Source organism: Xenopus laevis, chromosome 6L (assembly GCF_017654675.1).
Source record: "Xenopus laevis strain J_2021 chromosome 6L, Xenopus_laevis_v10.1, whole genome shotgun sequence".
In the NCBI taxonomy this organism is placed as follows: Eukaryota; Metazoa; Chordata; class Amphibia; order Anura; family Pipidae; genus Xenopus; species Xenopus laevis.
In genome coordinates this window covers 129,843,051-129,865,384 of record NC_054381.1, presented here as the reverse complement: position 1 = coordinate 129,865,384, position 22,334 = coordinate 129,843,051, and the positions used below count along the sequence as shown (strand labels likewise).

At 39.2% G+C, this 22,334-nt stretch overlaps 1 protein-coding gene across 3 annotated transcripts; it reads right to left on the bottom strand.

Annotated features, from left to right (window-relative positions):
- Positions 1 to 1,661: 1,661 nt before the first annotated feature.
- terf1.L (telomeric repeat binding factor (NIMA-interacting) 1 L homeolog) lies at positions 1,662 to 22,016 on the bottom strand. 3 transcript variants are annotated; one of them, XM_041565389.1, is made up of 12 exons: positions 21,368 to 21,471; positions 20,528 to 20,620; positions 19,610 to 19,737; positions 17,803 to 17,889; positions 9,564 to 9,713; positions 9,331 to 9,422; positions 8,958 to 9,032; positions 8,329 to 8,412; positions 6,535 to 6,591; positions 6,355 to 6,449; positions 4,383 to 4,459; positions 1,662 to 2,006 (listed from the first exon to the last, which is right to left on the bottom strand). In XM_041565389.1, exons 2-12 carry the CDS (start codon positions 20,553 to 20,555, stop codon positions 1,830 to 1,832), a joined length of 1,050 nt encoding a protein of 349 aa, XP_041421323.1. In that variant the 5' UTR covers positions 20,556 to 20,620; positions 21,368 to 21,471; the 3' UTR covers positions 1,662 to 1,829.
- Positions 22,017 to 22,334: the final 318 nt, after the last annotated feature.

The following is a 22,334-nucleotide window of genomic DNA, read 5'->3' as shown; positions in this document are numbered from 1 at the left end:
CATGTAACATAAAGACGTCCATTCAACTTTAAATTTCCCGCCATATGCAAATTAGCCTGAGCACAAGACCTCTAACGAAGTTGCGCTAGGCAGAATTGAACGCTAGCGCATCTTTGCTTTGATTTGCTCGCATTGCCGAAGTAACACTAGCGAAAATTCACCAGTGTTCGTCGGCCAAGACGAAACTTCGCATTTTAGTAAATTGGCGTTGTCTGAGTGAATTTTTGCCTGGCGAAGTGTTGCTTAGATTTGTTAAAGGAGAAGGAAACCCCCTAGGCACAAAAACCCTCCTCTGTGTTGCTTCCCCTCCCCCCTGGCTTACCTGTCCTGCTGGGCAAATGCCAATAACGTGTTACTTACCCCTCTGCGCAGGTCCAGTCCACGGAGTTCACAGACGCCATCTTCTTCCACGCGATCTTCCTGCTTTGACCGGCGTTTTGGCGCATGCGCAGTAGGAGCATTTTGCCGGTACGGATCTACTGCGCATGCGCCAAAAGTCACGAAGTTTTCCGATTTCGTGACTTTTGGCGCATGCGCAGTAGATCCGTACCGGTAAAATGCTCCTACTGTGCATGTGCCGGTCAAAGCAGGAAGATCATCGCTCGGAAGAAGATGGCGTCTGTGAACTCTGTAGACTGGACCTGCGCAGAAGGGTAAGTAACAAGGTAGGGGCATTTGCCCAGCGGGACAAGTAGGCCAGGGGCGAAGGCAAACAACACGGGGGGGGGGGGAGAGGGTTTTTGCGCCCAGGGGGTTTCCTTCTCCTTTAAGGGTTGTGTTTTCCACAAAAACATTTTTGAGTCAAAAATCGTTTTTTTTTTTTTTAGATTCATTATACCCCCGCCCTGGAAATAGCTTGAATCGGAAAATACATCATCTAAAACCTGTCGAGGTCACATAGGAGTCAACAGCAGAGGTCCCTTGAACCATATGAAGATATTAATAGCCTTCATGATGTTCAAGTTTTTTTATGATGGTTTTGCTCATAAATTTGATCAATTTGAGTTTTTGTTTTGCCGAAAGCTTGATCAATTTGAGTTTTCGTGTTAACCCCGATCTTGCTGATTCAAGTTTTTTTCCATTCGAGTTTTTTCTTCAATTAGAAACCATTTGAGATGAGTTCATTCAAGGTCTAAAAAAAGCTCATACAACACTTAAATTCTATAAATAACCTCCTAAACCGCACACATTTTTTAAAAACCACTGGAAATTAGTAGTGATGCACAGAACCCTGCTTTTCAAGGATTGGCGAATCCCGATTCCCGGATTTTGCGGATTACCAAACCAAATCCAAACTCTTCTTCTGTGCCGGAAAAGCCAGCCCATGGGTGGAACCACCTACATTTATTTTATGTTTTTTTTTCCAGATTTGGTTTGGCCAGGCTCTTGAATTCAGCAGAATCCTGATAAAAACAGCTCAGATTGGGCCAAACTGAATATAGGATTCAGTCCATCCATAGAAATTAGCTGCAGGTTACACAATATACGTAATCCCTTTAATAAATTGGGATATCCCAAACATATGTAAGGTTTAAAGAGAACAGGTAGAACAGGAGAAGGTGAAAGGGTTGCCATAAATGGTTTACTTGCATACAACCAGGACATCTTGTAATTAGCCCTGAAAGGTGATTAAAGGAATTAACAATACCAATTACTCCTTGTTAATTAAAGTAAGAATGTATTTCACTTTAGAAGTATAAAAACAACAAATGGATTATTCTGGTGTATACACAAGCAACTGAACATTTCAAACGTTCAAGTATTCCCTATATTTTACAGAAATAATGTGGTTAACTAATATATACACTCTCATAGAAAAGTAATTGCCTTCAGAGGTCACAATCACTGTCAACAATCTTTAATCTCTTCATGGTCCTCCATCTGTCTTTCAACATGACACCTGTACGGTTCCGAAATTCATAATGAAGGAGAATTTTGCTCCAGTTTCCAACTCCGAATTTTCTTACTCCTTTTTTCAAAAGCTCATCTTCTTCCCATGTCCAGTGCTACAGAAAAAACAGAAACATAAATATATATATATATTGTATGTGTTTATGTTTAAATAGATATAAGTAGAATTCGAGTTTTTTTGGAAATGTCCTAGTGAAAAAAAGTCCAAAAACCTCAAGTCTGAATTGATCTAGAGCGGTCCAATAAGATCAGCGCAGCTCCCATTGACTTCTATAGGAGCTCAACAACTTTTACCCAGCAAAGTTTTTTTTATTAGAAGTGTTTTTTTACACTTAGAGGGTTATTTATCAAAGGTTGAGTTTTTTCTCGAAAAATTTGAGTTTTCACGGTAGTTCAACTAAAAAACATTTTTTTTTTAATATTTCTTATGCCCCGAAGCTGCTAAAATACCAACCCAAAAATACTCCAGCTAAAACATGTTGAGGTCATGTAGAAGTCAATGGCAGAAGATGTTTTTTGCCTTGATGAGTTTTGGGTTTTTTACAGTGTTTGCACTCAAAAACACGATAAATTTGAGATTTTCTAGCCTATAACTCGATAAATTTGAGGTATTCAAGTTTTTCTCCCCAATGGCATTCAGTTGAGTTTTTTACATTTGGATTTTTCATAAATAAGCAAACATTCAAGTTGTGAGTGTATTTGAGGTAGAAAAAAAATCCTCAAACTTGACCTTTGATAAAAAAATTATGAGAAAACCACACATTTTTTTTTTAGAGATTCTTAAAAAAAAAAATCTTAAATCAATTGTAAATGGGCTGCAAAGTGTATAGCTTGCTGCTTGCATTGTTCTCTCCTATTATAATGCAACCCAAAGTATAGCTATTCTACAGCTATTGATTTTAGAGCTTAAAGGGATACTGTCATTGGAAAATGTTTTTATTTTCAAAGCGAATCAGTTAATAGTGCTGCTCCAGCAGAATTCTGCACTGAAATCCATTACTGAAAAAAGCAAACAGATTTTTTTATATTCCATTTTGAAATCTGACATGGGGCTAGACATATTGTCAATTTCCCAGCTGCTCCAAGTCATGTTTTCAGATGACAGGATCCCCTCAATAAATAAAACCCATGTTCTGTTCATTCCTATGGGATTTTTTTGATTTTATCAATGGATTAAAGTTAGAACTCACCATTTGATAAATACAATTCTAAAAATCCCGTAGGAATGAATAGAACGTTTTTATTGATTAAGCTGTAAACTCAAATTTGGATAAATCTGCCCCTTTGAAAAGAAACTGCATGGCAACTGATATTAATGTGTTTATACAGACAGGGAAGGAGCACAAAATGCTTTATCATAATGCTGTACCAAAGGAAATTAAAATATTTATATTTAACTTATACATATGCGGGAACACTGCATTAGGGTGGAACTGAATAATAAATGGCAAATAGACTTCACAATAGCTGATCTTGATCGTTTCCTTTAGTTTTGTGCTTGGGGCCCTTTGTGGTACTGCACACACTACTGGTTTAACACATACATGGTGCTTTTGGGCACTCAATATATAAGGAAACCACAGCTCACAAAGAATATAAATGGATGGATACGAAGGACCATGAGTTAACTCAGCCTACTGGAAAGGTTTATAGTTTCAGAATGCATACAGTTACAATTTCATGAATGAGTAACTGTATTCTCTACTAAACTATAGATCAATCACAGGCTCAATTAAATCAGGCTATGAAGTTTTGTGGAAACACCGTTCTGAAACAGGTCTAGCAAGAGATCATATATACCCTCGCTGGCTTCATCTGCAGCAATTATCTAGAAGAAAAGCTTATTGTGGCTGTGACCAAGGAGGGTGGCAAGATCTAGCAAAGCTGCAACCTTGGGAAAATCATGAAATGTTTAATTATTACATTACAGTCTGCTGAGCAGTCACTTATACTGAGGGGTAAGTTCCCTTGGTAGGCTTTACAGCAAATGGATGAGATCAACCCAAATGACCTATATAATTGCTTCCATCATTTTTTTCTAAAGTTGTTTTTTCTAAAGTTGATCTATCTTTGTTATCCATTAAAGAGCTATTTAATGTTTTTACTTTTACAATTGTCATGCAAATGATTCAGGAGTGCTGGGCTAGTGATGTGCCCATTGCACAAACTCACACTACCGTCAAGAATTTCTGGACCCGCACCCGACCCTAACCGCACCCCGTCTGGGCCTGCTCCTGCCCTCTTTTTATAGACCTGCCCCGCAGTGATGTCACAAAAGAGGCGGGCGAAAGTTTATAAATTCCAGCGCCGGAAGCCGGCAGTAATAGGTCACGGGCGGGAAGAGCAGGAGAAGAGCTCGACCCGCACCCGTCCGCGACCTGAAGATTTTGTCCAGGAGTCGGCCCGAACCCGCGGGTTTGTGGTTGGCCCCCACGTCACTACTGCACATTTAACATTTTCACAACCTGTACCTGTCTCTTTTTAGAATTTAACGGCTTCTCCGTTCTAGAATCTTTGACATTTTCTTGATTCTCTTTACTATTCTTTCCTAGAGGAAATAAAAACAAGATTAGTTAGAAATTGTATCACATTTGTAACAATTATTCTCAAAATCTAAAACATTTGTATTAGGGAAAAAAAACCCACACATAGGAGAATAGAGTTGTATAATAATAAGAGTCTAGAAGCTGAGCAATCTGGGGAAGAAACTGCAACAGTACCTAGGGTGCACATAACTGGTAATTAATATTAATAAACTACCCACATTCAAGTGTAAAGGAGTAAAGCAAAGCAGGATGCAGCTGATGGGCAACTCTTCACTGAAATTTTCCAGAGACTTCCCTGCTTTGCTTTTTCTGGGCTGCTGAGGAGAGGCTTATTCATACGAGAGGAGGGGAAAGGGTTATTATGCCTGGGAGGATGGAAACTTGGACTAATGTTACAAAATAATGAAGTACCTTGTAATTGACACCAGCAACGTGTAAATCAAGACTTTTAATTTAGCTTTTAGTATTCATGATTTCCTTGAAATTTATATCTGTTTAAATTAAAGTGTACTAGAAAGTTGTTTATAGAGGTATGGGATCAGTTATCTGGAAACCCATTATGCAGAAAGCTCAATTTTATCCACATTTGTAAACATTATTTCCTTTTTCTCTGTAATAATAAAACAGTAGCTTGTACTTGATCCAAACTAAAATATAATTAATCCTTATTGGAAGCAAAACCACCCTACTGGGTTTATTTAATGTTTACATGATTTTCTTGTGGTATGAAGATCCAAATTATGGAAAGATCTGCTATCCAGGAAAACCTCAGGTCCAGAGAACTCTGGATAACAGGTCCCATACCTGCATTTACTACTTTGCTGAATTTTACTTTTGGCTGGACATTCACTGGGAGGCACATTTATCAAGGGTCAAATTCGACCCAACTCAATTTGAGTTTATTCTCCAAAAAAAAAAAGGAAGGCTTCAAAAAACTCCAAATTGGTCACTGTACCAGTGGCAGGGCTGGTCCTATCAAATGTGGGGCCCAATTGGGACCATGTTGGCGGGGCCCCTAGACAAAGTGTTGCTGGCTACCGACACACCAAGTATTTAGGAAAATAAGGGCATACAGGCACAAAATAGAAAGGAAAGGGGCAGACAAGGTAACATAATAGGGGCACACAGGGTAAGAGAGAGAGGGAGGAAATAGGAGAGTGGACTGGGCCAATTAGTTTGGGGCTGGGCCGATTCAGCTTGGGAGCAGGCTTGGTTGGATTGGGGGCAGGCAGGGCCTATCAAGGTTGGAGGAAAGCTGGGCCTATGAGAGTTGGGGGCAGGCTAGACCTATGGATTTGGGGATGGGCTGGACTCTCAAAGTTGGGGGCAGGCCAGGCAGCATCATGTGCTGAGGGAAATATTATCTGTGCTGCCCTGTGGTGCGGGGCCCCTCAGAGGTGCGGGGCCCAATTGGTCCAATTGGCCTAAGGCCGGCCCTGACCAGTGGCATAACTAGATGTTACTGGGCCCCACAGCAATTTAATTTTAGGGCCCCCAACATAATCAGAAGTTGTCGTTTTTTACCAATATATGTTGAAATTGCTCATTATTTAGGGCCTCATGGGGCCCCTATACCTCCTGGGCCCCCCTGCAGCTGAAGGGTCTGCTTCCTCTGTAGTTACGTCCTTGCACTGCACCTCTCCCATAGACAAACAGTAATTCGGAAGGTTTTAGGTGGTGAATAGCGGAATTCTTAAAGGGCCAGGGTATGATAAATCTGGAATATGATAAATCTCTTTTCAATTCAATTCAACCCTTAATATATCTGCCCCTTAAACTACTATAACTACTGAGGAATAGTAAATTGTTTTTAAGCATTTTAAACCCATATCTGCATGTATCAGCAAATCAGTAACGATCATAAACACAGATTAATATTATTTCCATACTTCCATACCTATGTTTATACTGCTCAGTAATCTTTTACTAGTGCAGGGTTTATCTGGATTCCAAGGTGTGCGCTGTGCTATAGAAAACAGACGTCTCTGGTGCCTGTATACATTAAACACAAGTATGTTAGCTTAGTGCTTAGTGTTCAGAAGGCATTCTCTGAAGGAAATTGTTCATTTACGTTTACCTCTTTGTGGATTTTTCTGTTGTTTCCTGTATGTTCGTAGTATTTGTTAGTTCATTCCTGTGGACAATAAGCACATTTGTTACATATACAGCCAATTTACTGTAATATAAATGAGGACTAGTTGTGTAGATCAGTGATACCAAACCCACATCAATCCATGTGTCAATAGCAATCCATGTTTCAATTTTCTTAGACTTGTTTATTGGTAGATAATTAACTGTATAATAATATCACAATGCTTTGAGCCAGTGAATGAATAAAAATGAAATGATTGATAACCGCACAGGAAAACACTGCTGGTGTCCAATAAATTGCCAATTAGCAGCTGGATCCTTTATATTCTAAACTGTATGAAGTTGCACTATTGTTCCCACACTTCTGCTGACAAGGGCTCTAGTGAATGCAGTAGGAGTAACATCACTGAAAGCAGAGGAATGTAAGACATCTTGTTATGGCCACCGACATGGAATTTATAAAAGCAAAAACAGAAAGGAGGAGAGCTTAGGAGAGAATAAGAAAACAGACTGGGTGGCTGTCTAAAATATGTCACAAAGGGAGTTGGAAAAAAGTAGACGCTTCCAAATATAAATAGCATCCAGTCACCTCCCATAAATTAAACTGCTGCGCTATGCACACAGTGGCTCATTAATTAATACTAGTGAACTGCTTGTTATACAATGTATAACTGTAAGAGAGCAGGATAGATTTTATAGGAAAAAAAAGGGTTGATTACATTTTGCCACTAAGCTGAACAGCTGTCATAGCTTCCCACCATAGATCCATAAACAATTGTTCCCTTTTATTTTTTAAGCAGAAAAACAAAGAAAAGACAAGGAAACCGATACTCAACCAACATACATTATATGTTGTTAGTGGAGTACCGCAGGGAACTGTACTTGGTCCTTTGCTTTTCAACTTGTTTATTAATGACCTGGAGGTGGTGGTTTGTTTTTTTTGCTGATGACACTAAATTGTGCAGAACTATAAGTTCCATGCCGGATGCTGCCACTTTCCAGATTGATTTGGCTAAATTGGAAAACTGCCTAGCAAAACTGGAAAATTAGGTTCAAAGGTTATGCACTTTGGCAGAAATAATATAAATGCAAGTTATACACCAAGGGTGGTGGCACACAGAGAGATTAATCAGCAAGCGAGAAATCTTCACTACTGCGGGCGACTAATTGCCCCAAATGCCTTCCTGCCAGCAAGAATGCAAATGGCCGGCGGGATGGCATTCGTATCGCTTTGTTTTCAGAAGTTTCCAGAAGTGCAACAGGGCTAGGAAATGGATGTTATGTGGCAAGCTCCAACTGCACTACACTACATAGTATTGGCAAGTACAGGTGGTGCCATTTGGGATGTGGCCTCTGTAGGTGATGCATGTTTTACATTTTCATTCTATGAATTGTTCTTTTTTTCATCAGAATAATTTACTATATTTGTAAAAATGTTAATGTACAGATTATCAGAAGGTGACAGAAACAAAATGTATTAATGACTCTAGAAAGTGAGTCCATAACATTATTCTTGTAGTTTTTGGCAGTTGTAATGGAAATAGGCCAGGGAAGTGGCATTTTTACTCTTTATTAAAAGAATCTTTTATTGTCGACTGAGCCAGGGACTGCTAACAAATCACTCCCATTGCTTGACAAGTTCTATGCAATATGTCAACACTACATAAATACTAACAGACTTGCCAATAAACTGAATGCAACTTACACTTGCAGCTTGACTAAAGATATAGGTCATGCTAAGGTTTGACATAAGGTAAACAGATGAAGGGCTTCAACTTACTGGTTAATGTCTCTGTTACATACTTTCAACTGCTCAGCTGCTTCTTCATAGTCACTTGATGAAATATCTTCTTTATTTTCCACACTATAGGGATTAAGAAAACACACGTCTGTATGAAAAGTGGAAGAGAGGATTAGACAAATACACAAATATATAATTAGATATTGTGAAATCCAAGTTTCTGAGACTTGCATGGATACAGTAATTTTAGTATTGAATAATTTTTTGGTCTTTAAGACAGTCCTGAGACTGAAGGATGTCTGAATGAGACCTCATTTTTTTCCTAGGCCAATGATCTGGTGTCTACAGAACTGCAGTTCACACAGCACTGAACACTGTAATTAATAACTGTACCTTTAAATATTTGCCAGAGTATTGAGACCATTTTTCAGACTGATCCTTCACTTCGAAGTTACACTTTAACTTACACTTATAACAGCTATGTTCTAACCTTACCGTCTAACCTACAGTATTGACACAGCCGAATCCAAAATAGTAGATTCGGTGCATCCCTAAATTGTATATTTGTAAAATGTCCATTTATGGACACCACACCATACTCTATGGCTCAGATAAACCCAGATAATTGTTTTTTTCTTTTCTTTATGTAAAGAGAGGAATAGGCTTACTGGTTAATGTTGCTCAATGACAGCACATCTCTCTCTTCATATTCGCTTGATGAATTATCGTCTTTATTTTCCAAACTGCACAAATAACAATATTGTGTTATGATATTATACTATGTAGTTAAAACATGCACATTTAGCTTTCCGCTTCCATGACATCATTCAGCAGTTCTTTTAATGGATGAGTATTATTATATTTAGAATGAATATAAAATTTGCATGGAAAACCTGCTCCAACAGTATCAACTCTCAAATCATATTTTTTAACATAGGATATAGTTTTTCATTCATTGTGCCGGAACACCACAATATTTCCATACAATTGTCCTTCACAAAAATATGAAAGAAAATAGATTGATCCTAAACAAGCACCAACCTTTCATTTGTCTGCTGCTCACAATCTTCACTTTCCTGACTCTGAAGATCCAGTTCTTCTTTTGCTGTAGCTTCCACCACCTTGGCTGCTGCCTTCATTAACAAACAGAAAAGGCCAAGCATTTGTTTTAAAAGCAGACCATAAACTATATTTATAAACTAACAAAAGAGTGAATAGAAATATTTGTGGCTGCTGCAAAACAAGCACACAGCCTGGGTTTGAGCTGCACTCACCTTTAAGAGAAAAACAGATGGCCTTTCCTTCATCTTAAGGGCGATGTACGATTTTATTTTCTTCATCATTTGAGCATAAGTGAAATTTTGTAGAAACTCATGATATGGATCTTTCTTCTCTATCAGCATTGTTAACTTCATTCTCAAATACTAACATGACAAAAAAAAAAGTAAAAACCAAACAATAAAGATGCTTCTGAATGTGGGATTATATGAGTTTCACCCATAACAGGTCAGTTAGACTAAAATCTAGGTCAGTGTAATTGCAATACAAACAGATATAAATGTGCTTCTGTACTTGAAAGAATCTAAAGTATATTTCAGTTTTATTGAAACTCCTCCCTTTCTCCTCTTAGGAGTACATTATGCAATCTAAAGCAAGACATCTTACAGCAATTCTAATAGAAATTCTTCAACCAGTTCAGCATAGCCAGCACTAAAAGAAGAGTAACCCCAAAAATTAAAGTGTGTGCATTGAATATAATGTGCGGTTACCCTGCACTGGTTAAAAAAATGTGTACCGCGCTGTAGCCATGGGGGCAGACTTTCAAGCTGCATAAGGCAAAATGTCACATGTAAACATAGCAGATACTAACTCTGTAGTATACAATGGGTTTAGTTCTGGCACAAGAAGATAAACAGGGGTAAAATACCAAATGGACTCAAAATGCTCAGCTTCTTACACCTGTTAGGGTTGGGACAGACGGGCAGATTTAGTCGCCTGGCGACTAATCGCCTCTTCTGCGGGGCGACAATCTCCCCGAACTGCCTTCCGTCTGCTTGAATGAAGAATCGCCTGCGCTAATGCACTCGCGGCGCTTCGATTTCTAAAGTCACCCCATGAGGAAACTTCGGAAAACGAAGCGCCCTGAGGCAGTTCGGGGAGATTGTCGCCCCCCAAAGAGGCGATTAGTCGCCAGGTGACTAAATCTCCCCAAATCTGCCCCGTGTGTCTCAACCCTTACACATACTCTCCTTCCAAATAGGCCACACCACCCAACCTTAGACTTATACTGAATCAACATAGGGGCACAAGAGCCGCAGGCTCAGCTGCAAATCTTTTATTTAACACTTGTTTTTTACCGCATGGATCCATTTTCAAGTGCACTTGATTTGGCACTTGAAAAAGGATCCATGCGGTCCGAAACATGTTGTGTTAAATAAAAGATTTGCAGCTGAGACTGCGGCTCATGTGCCCCTTTCTAATGGTAAAATAGTGTTTTATAGAACAGCCAATTCTAAGGAACTTTTCAATTGGTTTAAATAGTTTTATAGTTATTTGTCTTTTTCTTCTGATTCTTTGCAGCTTTCAAATCGGCATCGCTGTCCCCTTCTAAAAAACAAATGCTCTGTGAGGCTACAAATGTATTGTTATTGCTACTTTTTATTACTCATCTTTCTATTCAGACTCTCTCGTATTCATATTCCAGTCTCTTATTCAAATCAATGCATGGTTGCTAGGGTAATTTGGGCCCTAGTTACCAGATTGCTTAAAATGCAAATTGAAGAGCTGCTGAATAAAAAGCTTAATAACTCAAAAGCCTTCAATAATAAAAAATTAAGACAAATTGCAAATTAGCTCAGAAAATCACTCTCTACGTCATACTAAAAGTAAGCTCAAAGGTGAACAACCCCTTTAATGGCTCTCCACAGAACTACACAATGTGAATCTTTGTTATATAAAATAGATTCATTGCCAAGAAATAGATGTATTAGTAGAGGCTGGATAAACCGTTACGACCTTTAGATAAATAAAATATTTTTAATGTAACCAAGTAACCATTGTCTATGAATTGTAAACATACAATTTCACAATACTAGCAGTTTTCACTTGAGCAGATCATCATAATGTCTCTATAAATAAAAATCAGAATTAAATCAAGTAGTACTGCAAACAACTGGTCACATTCCAAATGTAACCCTTGCAGTGCCAAGGTCTCCAGTTTCTAAACTTACATTGCCTCTTTACATAAGAACATCACAACCCTTAAACCTCTGACTATATGGATCCCATGACCAGATTTTGGCAAAATGCTAGTCTTAATTGCTGATTTAAGAGCCACAATGTGCTCATATGAGGACCAATCTCGATGTCTGGTCCATATAAACTATGCAACACGTACAGTCATTTATACGGCATGTGAAATGGCCTATGATGTGGATTGGGGAAAAGAATCCCTTATGACACATATATATATATGACTGCAGTCACAGTAGGGAGATATTCCTGTTTTGGATGGAAAGAGTAGTCTTGATTAATCAGGAGCTGAAAATTCTATTTATCGTAAAGGGAAAGAATACCCCCTTTTTGAAATTAGCTCATCCAGTTGGGCTGGAAGGTGCATAAACACTATCTCTCAGAAATAAAGATTTGTTTTTTAGTTATTTGCTTGAAGCCCCTCTGTTTTCCATAGTGGGAGGTGCACAGCTTCCCTGGAAAGTGAGGGTAAGGGCACACGGGCAGATTCGGGGAGATTAGTCGACCCGGCGACAAATCTCCTCTTCTTCGGGGCGACAGTCTCCCTGACAGTCTTTCCGAAGTCGTCCAAAGTTTCCTCGTGAGGCACCGCGGCGACTAATCTCCCCGAATCTGCCGGTGTGCCCTTACCCTAAAAGGACATGAAGGATTGAATGTCTGCCAGCTTGAAAGGGTGGATAAATGGTCTGTGCAAGTCAAGAGGCCACATAGCACTTATGGACCATCTCTACATAAGCCATGAACTGAATGAGTTTACCAAAAAGAGAGGGGATTTCTTTTTCCTTTAAGGGATATAAATGTTTGTTTTAGAAAAACCCACAGACAAGCTGGCTCTTGGTCTAGACAGAGGTAGCAGACTGCACACCCTTATTATGAAAGTGTAGAAGCTATCCATGTCCAATGAAATAACCCATGCACCATCCAGTGTATCTGTCGTATAAAACACTGCGTTCTTTACATTCCGATGCGTGAATTAGAAATAGATTCACGTGACTATTTCTGTAATGATACATCCAAATTCAGGACGCCACGGATAACCAAGGATGGCGCTGGAGAAACATAGAGAGTTTGATGCCATTAAACCTCATTTTGCTAAGGATATCTTTTAAAGAAAATACAAAATGAAATAGATACCCAGTGGCAGATGTTTTGACTGCTGACACCTTGTGGTTGCTCAGCATAACTGCATTTAAAGGAGCTTGATAGAAAACAGCTCATTACTGCTCTGATGTTACAACATTTCAGATGTGTCTGTACTGGGCAGGACATAGAAAAAAGTTATATTCTGAGGTTTTCACTTTGATAAATGTTCCCAGCAGAGACATCTGCAACACATTTCGATTTAGCACAAAATGCACCAAACCCAGGATTCTGAGTAGCTCTTAAAGCATCATAAATACCAAAAAGTGAGTTTTTCTTAATTTAAAAATTAAATCTGTTGATCAAGCATCTTCAGAAATATTATTTAAGTTGTTTTTTTTAATTAGAAAGGTTTTCCAAAACGGTAAAAAAGGTAAAAACCAAACAATAAAGATGCTTCTGAATGTGGGATTATATGACTTTCACCCATAACAGGTCAGTTAGAAAAAAATCTAGGTCAGTGTAATTGCAATACAAACAGATATAAATGTGCTTCTGTACTTGAAAGAATCTAAAGTATATTTCAGTTTTATTGGAACTCCTCCCTTTCTCCTCTTAGGAGTACATTATGCAATCTAAAGCAAGACATCTTACAGCAATTCTAATAGAAATTCTTCAACCAGTTCAGCATAGCCAGCACTAAAAGAAGAGTAACCCCAAAAATGAAAGTGTGTGCATTGAATATAATGTGCCGTTACCCTGCACTGGTTCAAAAAATGTGTACCGCGCTGTAGCCATGGGGGCAGACTTTCAAGCTGCATAAGGCAAAATGTCACATGTAAACATAGCAGATACTAACTCTGTAGTATACAATGGGTTTAGTTCTGGCACAAGAAGATAAACAGGGGTAAAATACCAAATGGACTCAAAATGCTCAGCTTCTTACACCTGTTAGGGTTGGGGCAGACGGGCAGATTCGGGGAGATTTAGTCGCCTGACGACTAATCACCTCTTCTGCGGGGCGACAATCTCCCCGAACTGCCTTCCGTCTGCTTGAATGAAGAATCGCCAGCGCTAATGCACTCGCGGCGCTCGATTTCCGAAGTCACCTCATGAGGAAACTTCGGGCGACTTTGGAAAACGAAGCGCCGAGAGGCAGTTCGGGGATATTGTTGCCCCGCAGAAGAGGCGATTAGTCGCCAGGCGACTAAATCTCCCCGAATTTGCCCGTGTGTCTCACCCTTAAACGTACTCTCCTTCCAAATAGGCCACACCACCCAACCTTAGACTTATACTGAATCAACGAAGGGGCACAAGAGCCGCAGTCTCAGCTGCAAATCTTTTATTTAACACAATATGTTTTTTACCACATGGATCCATTTTCAAGTGCACTTGATTTGGCACTTAATAAAGGATCCATGCGGTCCGAAACATGTTGTGTTAAATAAAAGATTTGCAGCTGAGCCTGCGGCTCGTGTGCCCCTTCCTAATGGTAAAATAGTGTTTTATAGAACGGCCAATTCTAAGGAACTTTTCAATTGGTTTTAATAGTTTTATAGTTATTTGTCTTTTTCTTCTGATTCTTTGCAGCTTTCAAATCGGCATCGCTGTCCCCTTCTAAAAAACAAATGTACTTTTATTGCTACTTATTATTACTCATCTTTCTATTCAGACTCTCTCGTATTCATATTCCAATCTCTTATTCAAATCAACGCATGGTTGCTAGGGTAATTTGGGCCTTAGTTACCAGATTGCTTAAAATGCAAATTGAAGAGCTGCTGAATAAAAAGCTTAATAACTCAAAAGCCTTCAATAATAAAAAATTAAGACAAATTGCAAATTAGCTCAGAAAATCACTCTCTACGTCATACTAAAAGTAAGCTCAAAGGTGAACAACCCCTTTAACGGCTCTCCACAAACTCCAGAATGTGAATCTTTGTTATATGTCTATGTTATATTTGTCTATGAATTGTAAACATACAATTTCACAATACTAGGAGTTTTCACTTGAGCAGATCATCCTAATGTCTCTATAAATAAAAATCAGAATTAAATCACAAGTAGTACTGCAAACAACTGGTCACATTCCAAATGTAACCCTTGCAGTGCCAAGGTCTCCAGTTTCTAAACTTACATTGCCTCTTTACATAAGAACATCACAACCCTTAAACCTCCGACTATATGGATCCCATGGCCAGATTTTGGCAAAATGCTAGTCTTAATTGCTGATTTAAGAGCCACAATGTGCTCATATGAGGACCAATCTCGATGTCTGGTCCATATAAACTATGCAACACGTAGGGGCCGATTCACTAAATTCGAGAGAAGGATTCGAAGTAAAAAAACTTCGAATTTCGAAGTATTGTTTGGGCTACTTCGACCATCGAATGGGCTACTTCGACCTTCGAATCGAAAGATTCAAACTAAAAATCGTTCCACTATTCGACCATTCGATAGTCGAAGTACTGTCTCTTTAAAAAAAACGTCGACCCCCTACTTCGGCAGCTAAAAGCTACCGAAGTCAATGTTAGCCTATGGAGACCTTCCCCAGTTTTTTTGATCGAAGGATATTCCTTCGATCGTTGGATTAAAATCCTTCGAATCGTTCGATTTGAAGGATTTAATCGTTCGATCGAAGGAATAATCCCTCGATCGTACGATCGCAGTATTTGCGCTAAATCCTTCGACTTCGATATTCGAAGTCGAAGGATTTCAATTCCTAGTCGAATATCGAGGGTTAATTAACCCTCGATATTCGACCCTTAATGAATCAGCCCCGTACAGTCATTTATACGGCATGTGAAATGGACTATGATGTGGATTGGGGCAAAGAATCCCTTATGACACATATTGTCAACAACTGCAGTTACAGTAGGGAGATATTCGTGTTTTGGATGGAAAGAGTAGTCTTGACTAATCAGGAGCTGAAAATTCTATTTATCGTAAAGGGAAAGAATACCCCCTTTTTGAAATTAGCTCATCCAGTTGGGCTGGAAGGTGCATAAACACTATCTCCCAGAAATAAAGATTTGTTTTTTAATGATTTGCTTGAAGCCCCTCTTTTTCAATAGTGGGAGGTGCACAGCTTCCCTGGAAATTGAGGGTAAGGGCACACGGGCAGATTCGGGGAGATTAGTCGCCCGGCGACAAATCTCCTCTTCTTCGGGGCGACAGTCTCCCTGACAGTCTTTCCGAAGTCGCCCAAAGTTTCCTCGTGAGGCGCCGCAGCGACTAATCTCCCCGAATCTGCCCGTGTGCCCTTACCCTAAAAGGACATGAAGGATTGAATGTCTGCCAGCTTGAAAAGGTGGATAAATGGTCTGTGCAAGTCAAGAGGCCACATAGCATTTATGGATCATCTCTACATAAGCCATGAACTGAATGAGTTTACCAAAAAGAGAGGGGATTTCTTTTTCCTTTAAGGGATATAAATGTTTGTTTTAGAACAACCCACAGACAAGCTGGCTCTTGGTCTAGACAGAGGTAGCAGACTGCACATCCCTATTATGAAAGTGTAGAAGCTATCCATGTCCAATGAAATAACCCATGCACCATCCAGTGTATCTGTCGTATAAAACACTGCGTTCTTTACATTCCGATGCGTGAATTAGAAATAGATTCACGTGACTATTTCTGCTTGTAATGATACATCCAAATTCAGGACGCCACGGATAACCAAGGATGGCGCTGGAGAAACATAGAGTTTGATGCCATTAAACCTCATTTTGCTAAGGATATCTTTTAAAGAAAATACAAAATGAAATAGATACCCAGTGGCAGATGTTTTGACTGCTGACACCTTGTGGTTGCTCAGCATAACTGCATTTAAAGGAGCTTGATAGAAAACAGCTCATTACTGCTCTGATGTTACAACATTTCAGATGTGTCTGTACTGGGCAGGGCATAGGAAAAAGTTATATTCTGAGGTTTTCACTTTGATAAATGTTCCCAGAAGAGACATCTGCAACACATTTCGATTTAGCTCAAAATGCACCAAACCCAGGATTCTGAGTAACTCTTAAAAGCATCATAAATACCAAAAAGTGAGTTTTTCTTAATTTAAAAATTAAATCTGTTGATCAAGTATCTTCAGAAATATTTTAAAAAAAAATTAATTAGAAAGGTTTTTCCTTTATAGACATTTGACCCTTGCTTATCTGCCTATGCAAGAGCTAAACCCATTGTATTTTACAGAGTTTATAGGTTATCTCCTGTTTAACATGTTCCATTTAGCCCTATTCAGATTATATGGCTGCACCTGGTCCTATTCAGCTTAAATGGCTGCAAAACAATATTTTTTACCTTTGCAGGGCAAGAGCACATTTATGCATTTTGGTTTTGACAATTTACTAAGAGGAAAGTGACATTTCTCCAGTGAATATTCCCAATTTAACAAGACGAATGAAAAATGAACTTTCTCCAAGAGAATTGTATATTATATACAGCAGCCACTTTTGTATCTCATTGTCTACGTCACCTCCTCCACAAGGAGTTCAAGGGGGGAGAAAAATTCACACTTTTTAGTAAATATGCCTTAAATTCATGGCAAAAGTAAAACTAACTAAGACTATATAAAGTGCAGGAGAGAAACCATCTAAAAAATATCACAAAGATAAGAGAAAGAGATTGGTGGTAAAAGGGAGGATTATAATGCGGTGCTGCACAACTTTTTCCAAGTAGTATTCAGACAAAATGTTTGTGGGCTGGAATATATTTAGCCATTCTGTTCTGCAGTCAGGTCTTTAGCCTATCCCATGTGGTGCCATGTAAGCAAGCATGTGACACAGATCCAAGAGCCAACCAGAAACATAAAATATATGGCACGGGCAATAGGTGCCATAGATTCTACATTTGGTGGCACTTAAGATAAAATAAGTGTAATTCTGTTTTAGCAAACATAAAAAAAACAAAACCACACAAGGTAATATTCTGGCAGTATACCCACTGTCCAATGAACAGGTCACAGTAAGAAGCCCACAGTTGGTTGGAAAAAGACAACTATCCATCAAGTTAAAACTCTTCATTGTGCCTTCCAGTATCACTAACTCACATAACATCATGAAAAGTTGAGCCTTTATTATTGTATTTAAGGATTCCCTAAAACTATAATGTATTATACCTTTCATACTAAGTTTGGTTTTGTGAGCCGGTTACACTATTTATTCCGAGCAATTACTCTACCTTGTTTGATCCAGATTCTTTAAAAAGTCTGTCGAGGATTTCTGCGGACAGCTTAAATCTTCCTTTTTCCATGCAAGTGACCACTGCCTTAAAGAGAAAGTAAAATTACATATTTAAAATCTGTATGCTTGTCATTAGTAATCGTAAACAAAATCCAAACATTTGTAATTTGTGATATTAAACTAAATCATCTGGGTTAAATTAGAATTTTGTAACACCATGCAAATGCATTCCTATAGATTGCTCACACGAATTGTTTAATAGTGACAGGAGAAGATGAATTTTCTCTACATTTCTTCATCTAGTGGTGTAAAATGAAATGAAACCAGCAGTAGTTACATATTACTATATACACAAGACCAGAGGCCTGTCAAACTCTGCATGATGTGTGAGTCTCTATGTGGCTTTGTGGCACCATCCTAAGACTAGAAATGGGAAGGAGGACAACATGGGAGAAAAAACATGTAATAGACAGAACATGCATTTGTATATAGGTGAGAAAAGAAGGGCAAGGTAGGGGAAATGAGCATACGCCGATTGGGGAAAGTAGAATACCTACTGTATATCAAAACTATGTCTTCCTAATTAAAGACCCAGCCTAAGCCCTTGTTCTGCCTTTATAAATATGTATTACATTTTCTGGCTAAAAAAGGACTTCTCCATATTTATGAATATCTTTAATATAGGGATGCACCGAATCCAGTTCGGGATTCGGCCTTTCAGCAGGATTCGGATTCGTCCGAATCCTTCTGCCAGGCCGAACCCAAACCCTAATTTGCATATGCAAATTAGGGACGGGAGGGAAATCATGTGCCTTTTTGTCAGAAAACAAGGAAGTAAAAATGTTTTCCCCTTCCCACCCCTAATTTGCATATGCAAATTAGGGTTCGGCTTCGGTTCGGTATTCGGCCAAATCTTTCACGAAGGATTCGGGGGTTCGGCCGAATCCAAAATAGTGGATTCGATACATCCCTACTTTAATACAGAGGGGACCTTGAGATAAAAGGAGAGACCATGTGGCTAACACCTTTGATTGCAGTATCTTGCTTTTCTGCTCTAAGATGATGGACAGAACTTATGTAGAACTTTGTAGTTAGTGTCACTGTTTTGCACCTTGAACAATAATGACAGAGGAGCGACCATGGGAAATCCCTCCATTATTAAAGGGGTAGTTCACCTTCAAGTTTACTTTGAGTATGTTATAGAATGGCCAATTCTTAGCAACTTTTCAGTTGGTTTTAATTTTTTTATAGTTTTTAAAAATGACATGCCTTCTTTCTTCTAATTCTTTCTAGCTTTAAAATGGGGGTCACTGACCCCGGAAGCCCATAAACTATTGCTCTGTGAAGTTACAGTTTTATAGCTATTGCTCATTTTTATAACTATCTTTCTATTCAGGCCCTGTTCTATTCATCTTGCAGTCTCTCATTCACACCACTACATGGTTGCTAGGGTAATTAAGACCCTAGCAACCATATAGTTGCTACAATTTCAAACTAGACAACTGCTTAACAAAAAACTAAATAATACAAAAACTACAAATAATATAAAATAAACCCAAACTGCAACATGTCTCAAAATATCACTGGGTACATTATACTTCAAGTCTGTTCTGATATAAACAACCCCTTTAAGAAGCAGATCTTTTCCTAACATCACAGCTGAGACCTGAAAGAGCAGCCAACAATAAATCAAATGTTAATATATATTTAAGCCCTTTTTTAAAAACAAAGACCACAATTTGGTAAAATAGCCTAAATAATAAACTGCTACAAGAGGCAATCAGATTGCTAGAAAGCAACAATACCTGCACTTTCAAAAGCAGTTCAATTTCTTCATGGAGATGCTTCAGATCCTCCTCTTCTTCAATTTGATTAAAAGCCATTAAAGCGGTTTCTAAAGGTGTAAGGCTCTCATCCGTGTCAAACTGAGAATCTGTAAAATAGCTCAAAAATCAGCACCTTGAAATGTTTGTACATCAAATACATTTAATGGGAAATGGCCTTAGCAAATATTCTTCCGAAGAATTGTCCCCCAGTTTAACTGAAAAACTATCTACAACATATATTGTAATGCTCAAGGAACTGAAGTACATAAACAGAAGACAAAGCTGTTTTTTAATAGCCCAGATCAATAAGCATGGATAAGAAACTGGACACCATGTTAACTTCAATAGTACATGGGCTATATTTGGGTGATAACTGTGGTTTAGGGGTGCCTAACCCTACTCTGCTCACCTCTGGATGTTTGGCTATGGTCCCATCTGGGTATTATAGGCAGAGGCTGCACTGGTCATGCCCCCTTTACACTAGATGGGAGACTAGTATATGAGTGGGATCCATTATCCAGAAAGCTCTGGATTACAGGAAGACCACCTCCCATGTAGCTCATTTAAAGCAAATAATTCTACTGTTCTTTTAGGTTTTTTTTACCTTCCCTCTGTAATAATAAAACAGTAGTGCAATATGATGGTAACTAAGCTGCAGGCAAAAAACTCCTTTTGGTTTTTTTAATGCTTTAATGGTTTTAACAGACTTAAGGTTATGGAGATCTGAATTACATAAATATCAATGTCCAGGTGCAAAGGATTCTGGATAAGAGACCCTATACCTGCACAAGATGCTTTACACCTGCTACTACTAACAATTACACACACTCCTAAACTCTTTATCCAGCCATGATCCCTGATTTCACCAGGGGCTAAAAGAAGATAAGAATTACTTACCCAGATTTTTTCCTTCGGCCACTCGCATAAGAAACTGCGCAATAGGTATTGTCTTCCTGTGAGCGTCTATTTTTTGAGAACCCTCTAGCAGCCCTGTTATTGTACAAAAATGTCATTAAATTATGATTATATTTGGGCTCTGGGATACCAGTTCATATTCCCAACATTTATTTATATTGTGCTTTCTCACTGTGGTAATGTAGGTGCTTTACAGCAATCAAGGCAGCCATCTTTCGGAAGAATAGGATAGGATAGTGCTAGAGTTGAAAGCCAGGATAGGATAGCGCTAGAGTTGAAAGCCAGGATAGGATAGTGCTAGAGTTGAAAGCCAGGATAGGATAGCGCTAGAGTTGAAAGCCAGGATAGGATAGCGCTAGACTTGAAAGCCAATGTCACAGGGTCTGCTCTTAATGGCTGCCAAACTGTAAGGGTTTCCTACTTATGTGTGTAGGTCTTCTTTTTGCTACAGAACAGTGATTGACGTGAGGACCATAGGCACTGGAGTGCTGTCCCCAAAGCTGCCACTCCACACACATTGCCTATATGATAAATACAAACCTGACTGGGTATATGGGTAAATGTACTGGGGCCTGTGATTCTGTTAAGTGCAGTTTTTAGGGTGTGACTTAAGGTTGGTGCAAAACAGATTTTCGGCAGGTATCTGGTTGCTAGGGGCTAGTTTACCCTAACAACCTGCTAGTGGTTTGAATGGGAGATTGTATAGGAAAGGGCCTGAACTGAAAGAGAAGTAATAAAAAGTCGTAGCCTCACAAACCAATAGACAGCTGGAAAGAAGACAAACACAATGAAAACTAAATATGAAGACCAATTGAAAGTTACCAAGAAAGGGACATTCTAAAAGTTAACAGGGAGTGGCCAAATCAACAGCTAGCGTTCACTGTTTAAAATGAACCATTTCATTGGTTGCTATGTGTTCCTGTCGGCCATGTTCCACCCAGTAACGCTGTATAAATGCAATCATCAAGCCAGACGGAGGCGGGGCAGAGAAGTGGGCGGCCACTAATGACCTCAGCCAATCAAGACCCGATGTTGCCTTAAACAACGTCACTTTGCGCGCCGCTAATCCCGCCCCCTCGGCGATACGCACAAATTTGCGGTCCATGTAACTAAAGTAAAATCTCGGAAGCGGCGCGTTTCTGTTGCCGACGCTCATATAAGAGAGTCCGAGAGAGGGACTGACATTGCTATCGCTTACATTCCAGCATGTGTGTGCTTCTCTGGAAATCCTCCGTTCGATCTTCTCTGAAGTAGAAACACATGCTGGCGAACATGAAGTCGCACATCCAGTTAGTAGCAACAGCGGCCGTGTCATCGAACGGGGGTCCGTCTGTTTCTTCTTCCATTGTCCAGTACTTGCGCTTGTAATAACTGAAGCGCGGCTACTTGCACTTACAGTGACGTTGGAGTCTTTGCGCATGCGCTAGAACCGGGATTCGCGCTTTTCGGGTTTGAACTGGCTCTCTGTTACGTCACTTTTCTTGCGTACGCTGATTGGCTGGGCAACGATGTCGGATTGGAGTATGGGAAAGCTCAGTCCCTTATCTGTCTTAAAGGGGCGGTTCACCTTTGAGAACTTTTATTATGACGTAGAGAGGGATATTCTGAGACAATTTGCAGTTGGTTTTGTTTTTTTATTATTTAAGGTTTTTGAGTTATTTAGGTTTTTATTTGTATTTTTAGCAATCTGGTTGCTAGGGTGCAAATTAACCTAGCAACCATGCATTGATTTTAATAAAAGACTGGAATATAATTATGAGAAGGGCTGAATAGAAAAATGATGAATACC

Bases quoted from the DNA above. Each gene is read 5' to 3' on its own strand.
- terf1.L (XM_041565389.1), bottom strand. From the start codon at position 20,555: ATGCGAGTGGCCGAAGGAAAAAATCTGG. The intron at 19,738-20,527 runs GTAAGTAATTCT...GCTATTTTACAG, and splicing joins GGCCGAAGGAAAAAATCTGG to ATTCTCAGTTTGACACGGAT. The intron at 4,460-6,354 runs GTATGGAAGTAT...TATTTCCTCTAG, and splicing joins ACTGAGCAGTATAAACATAG to GAAAGAATAGTAAAGAGAAT.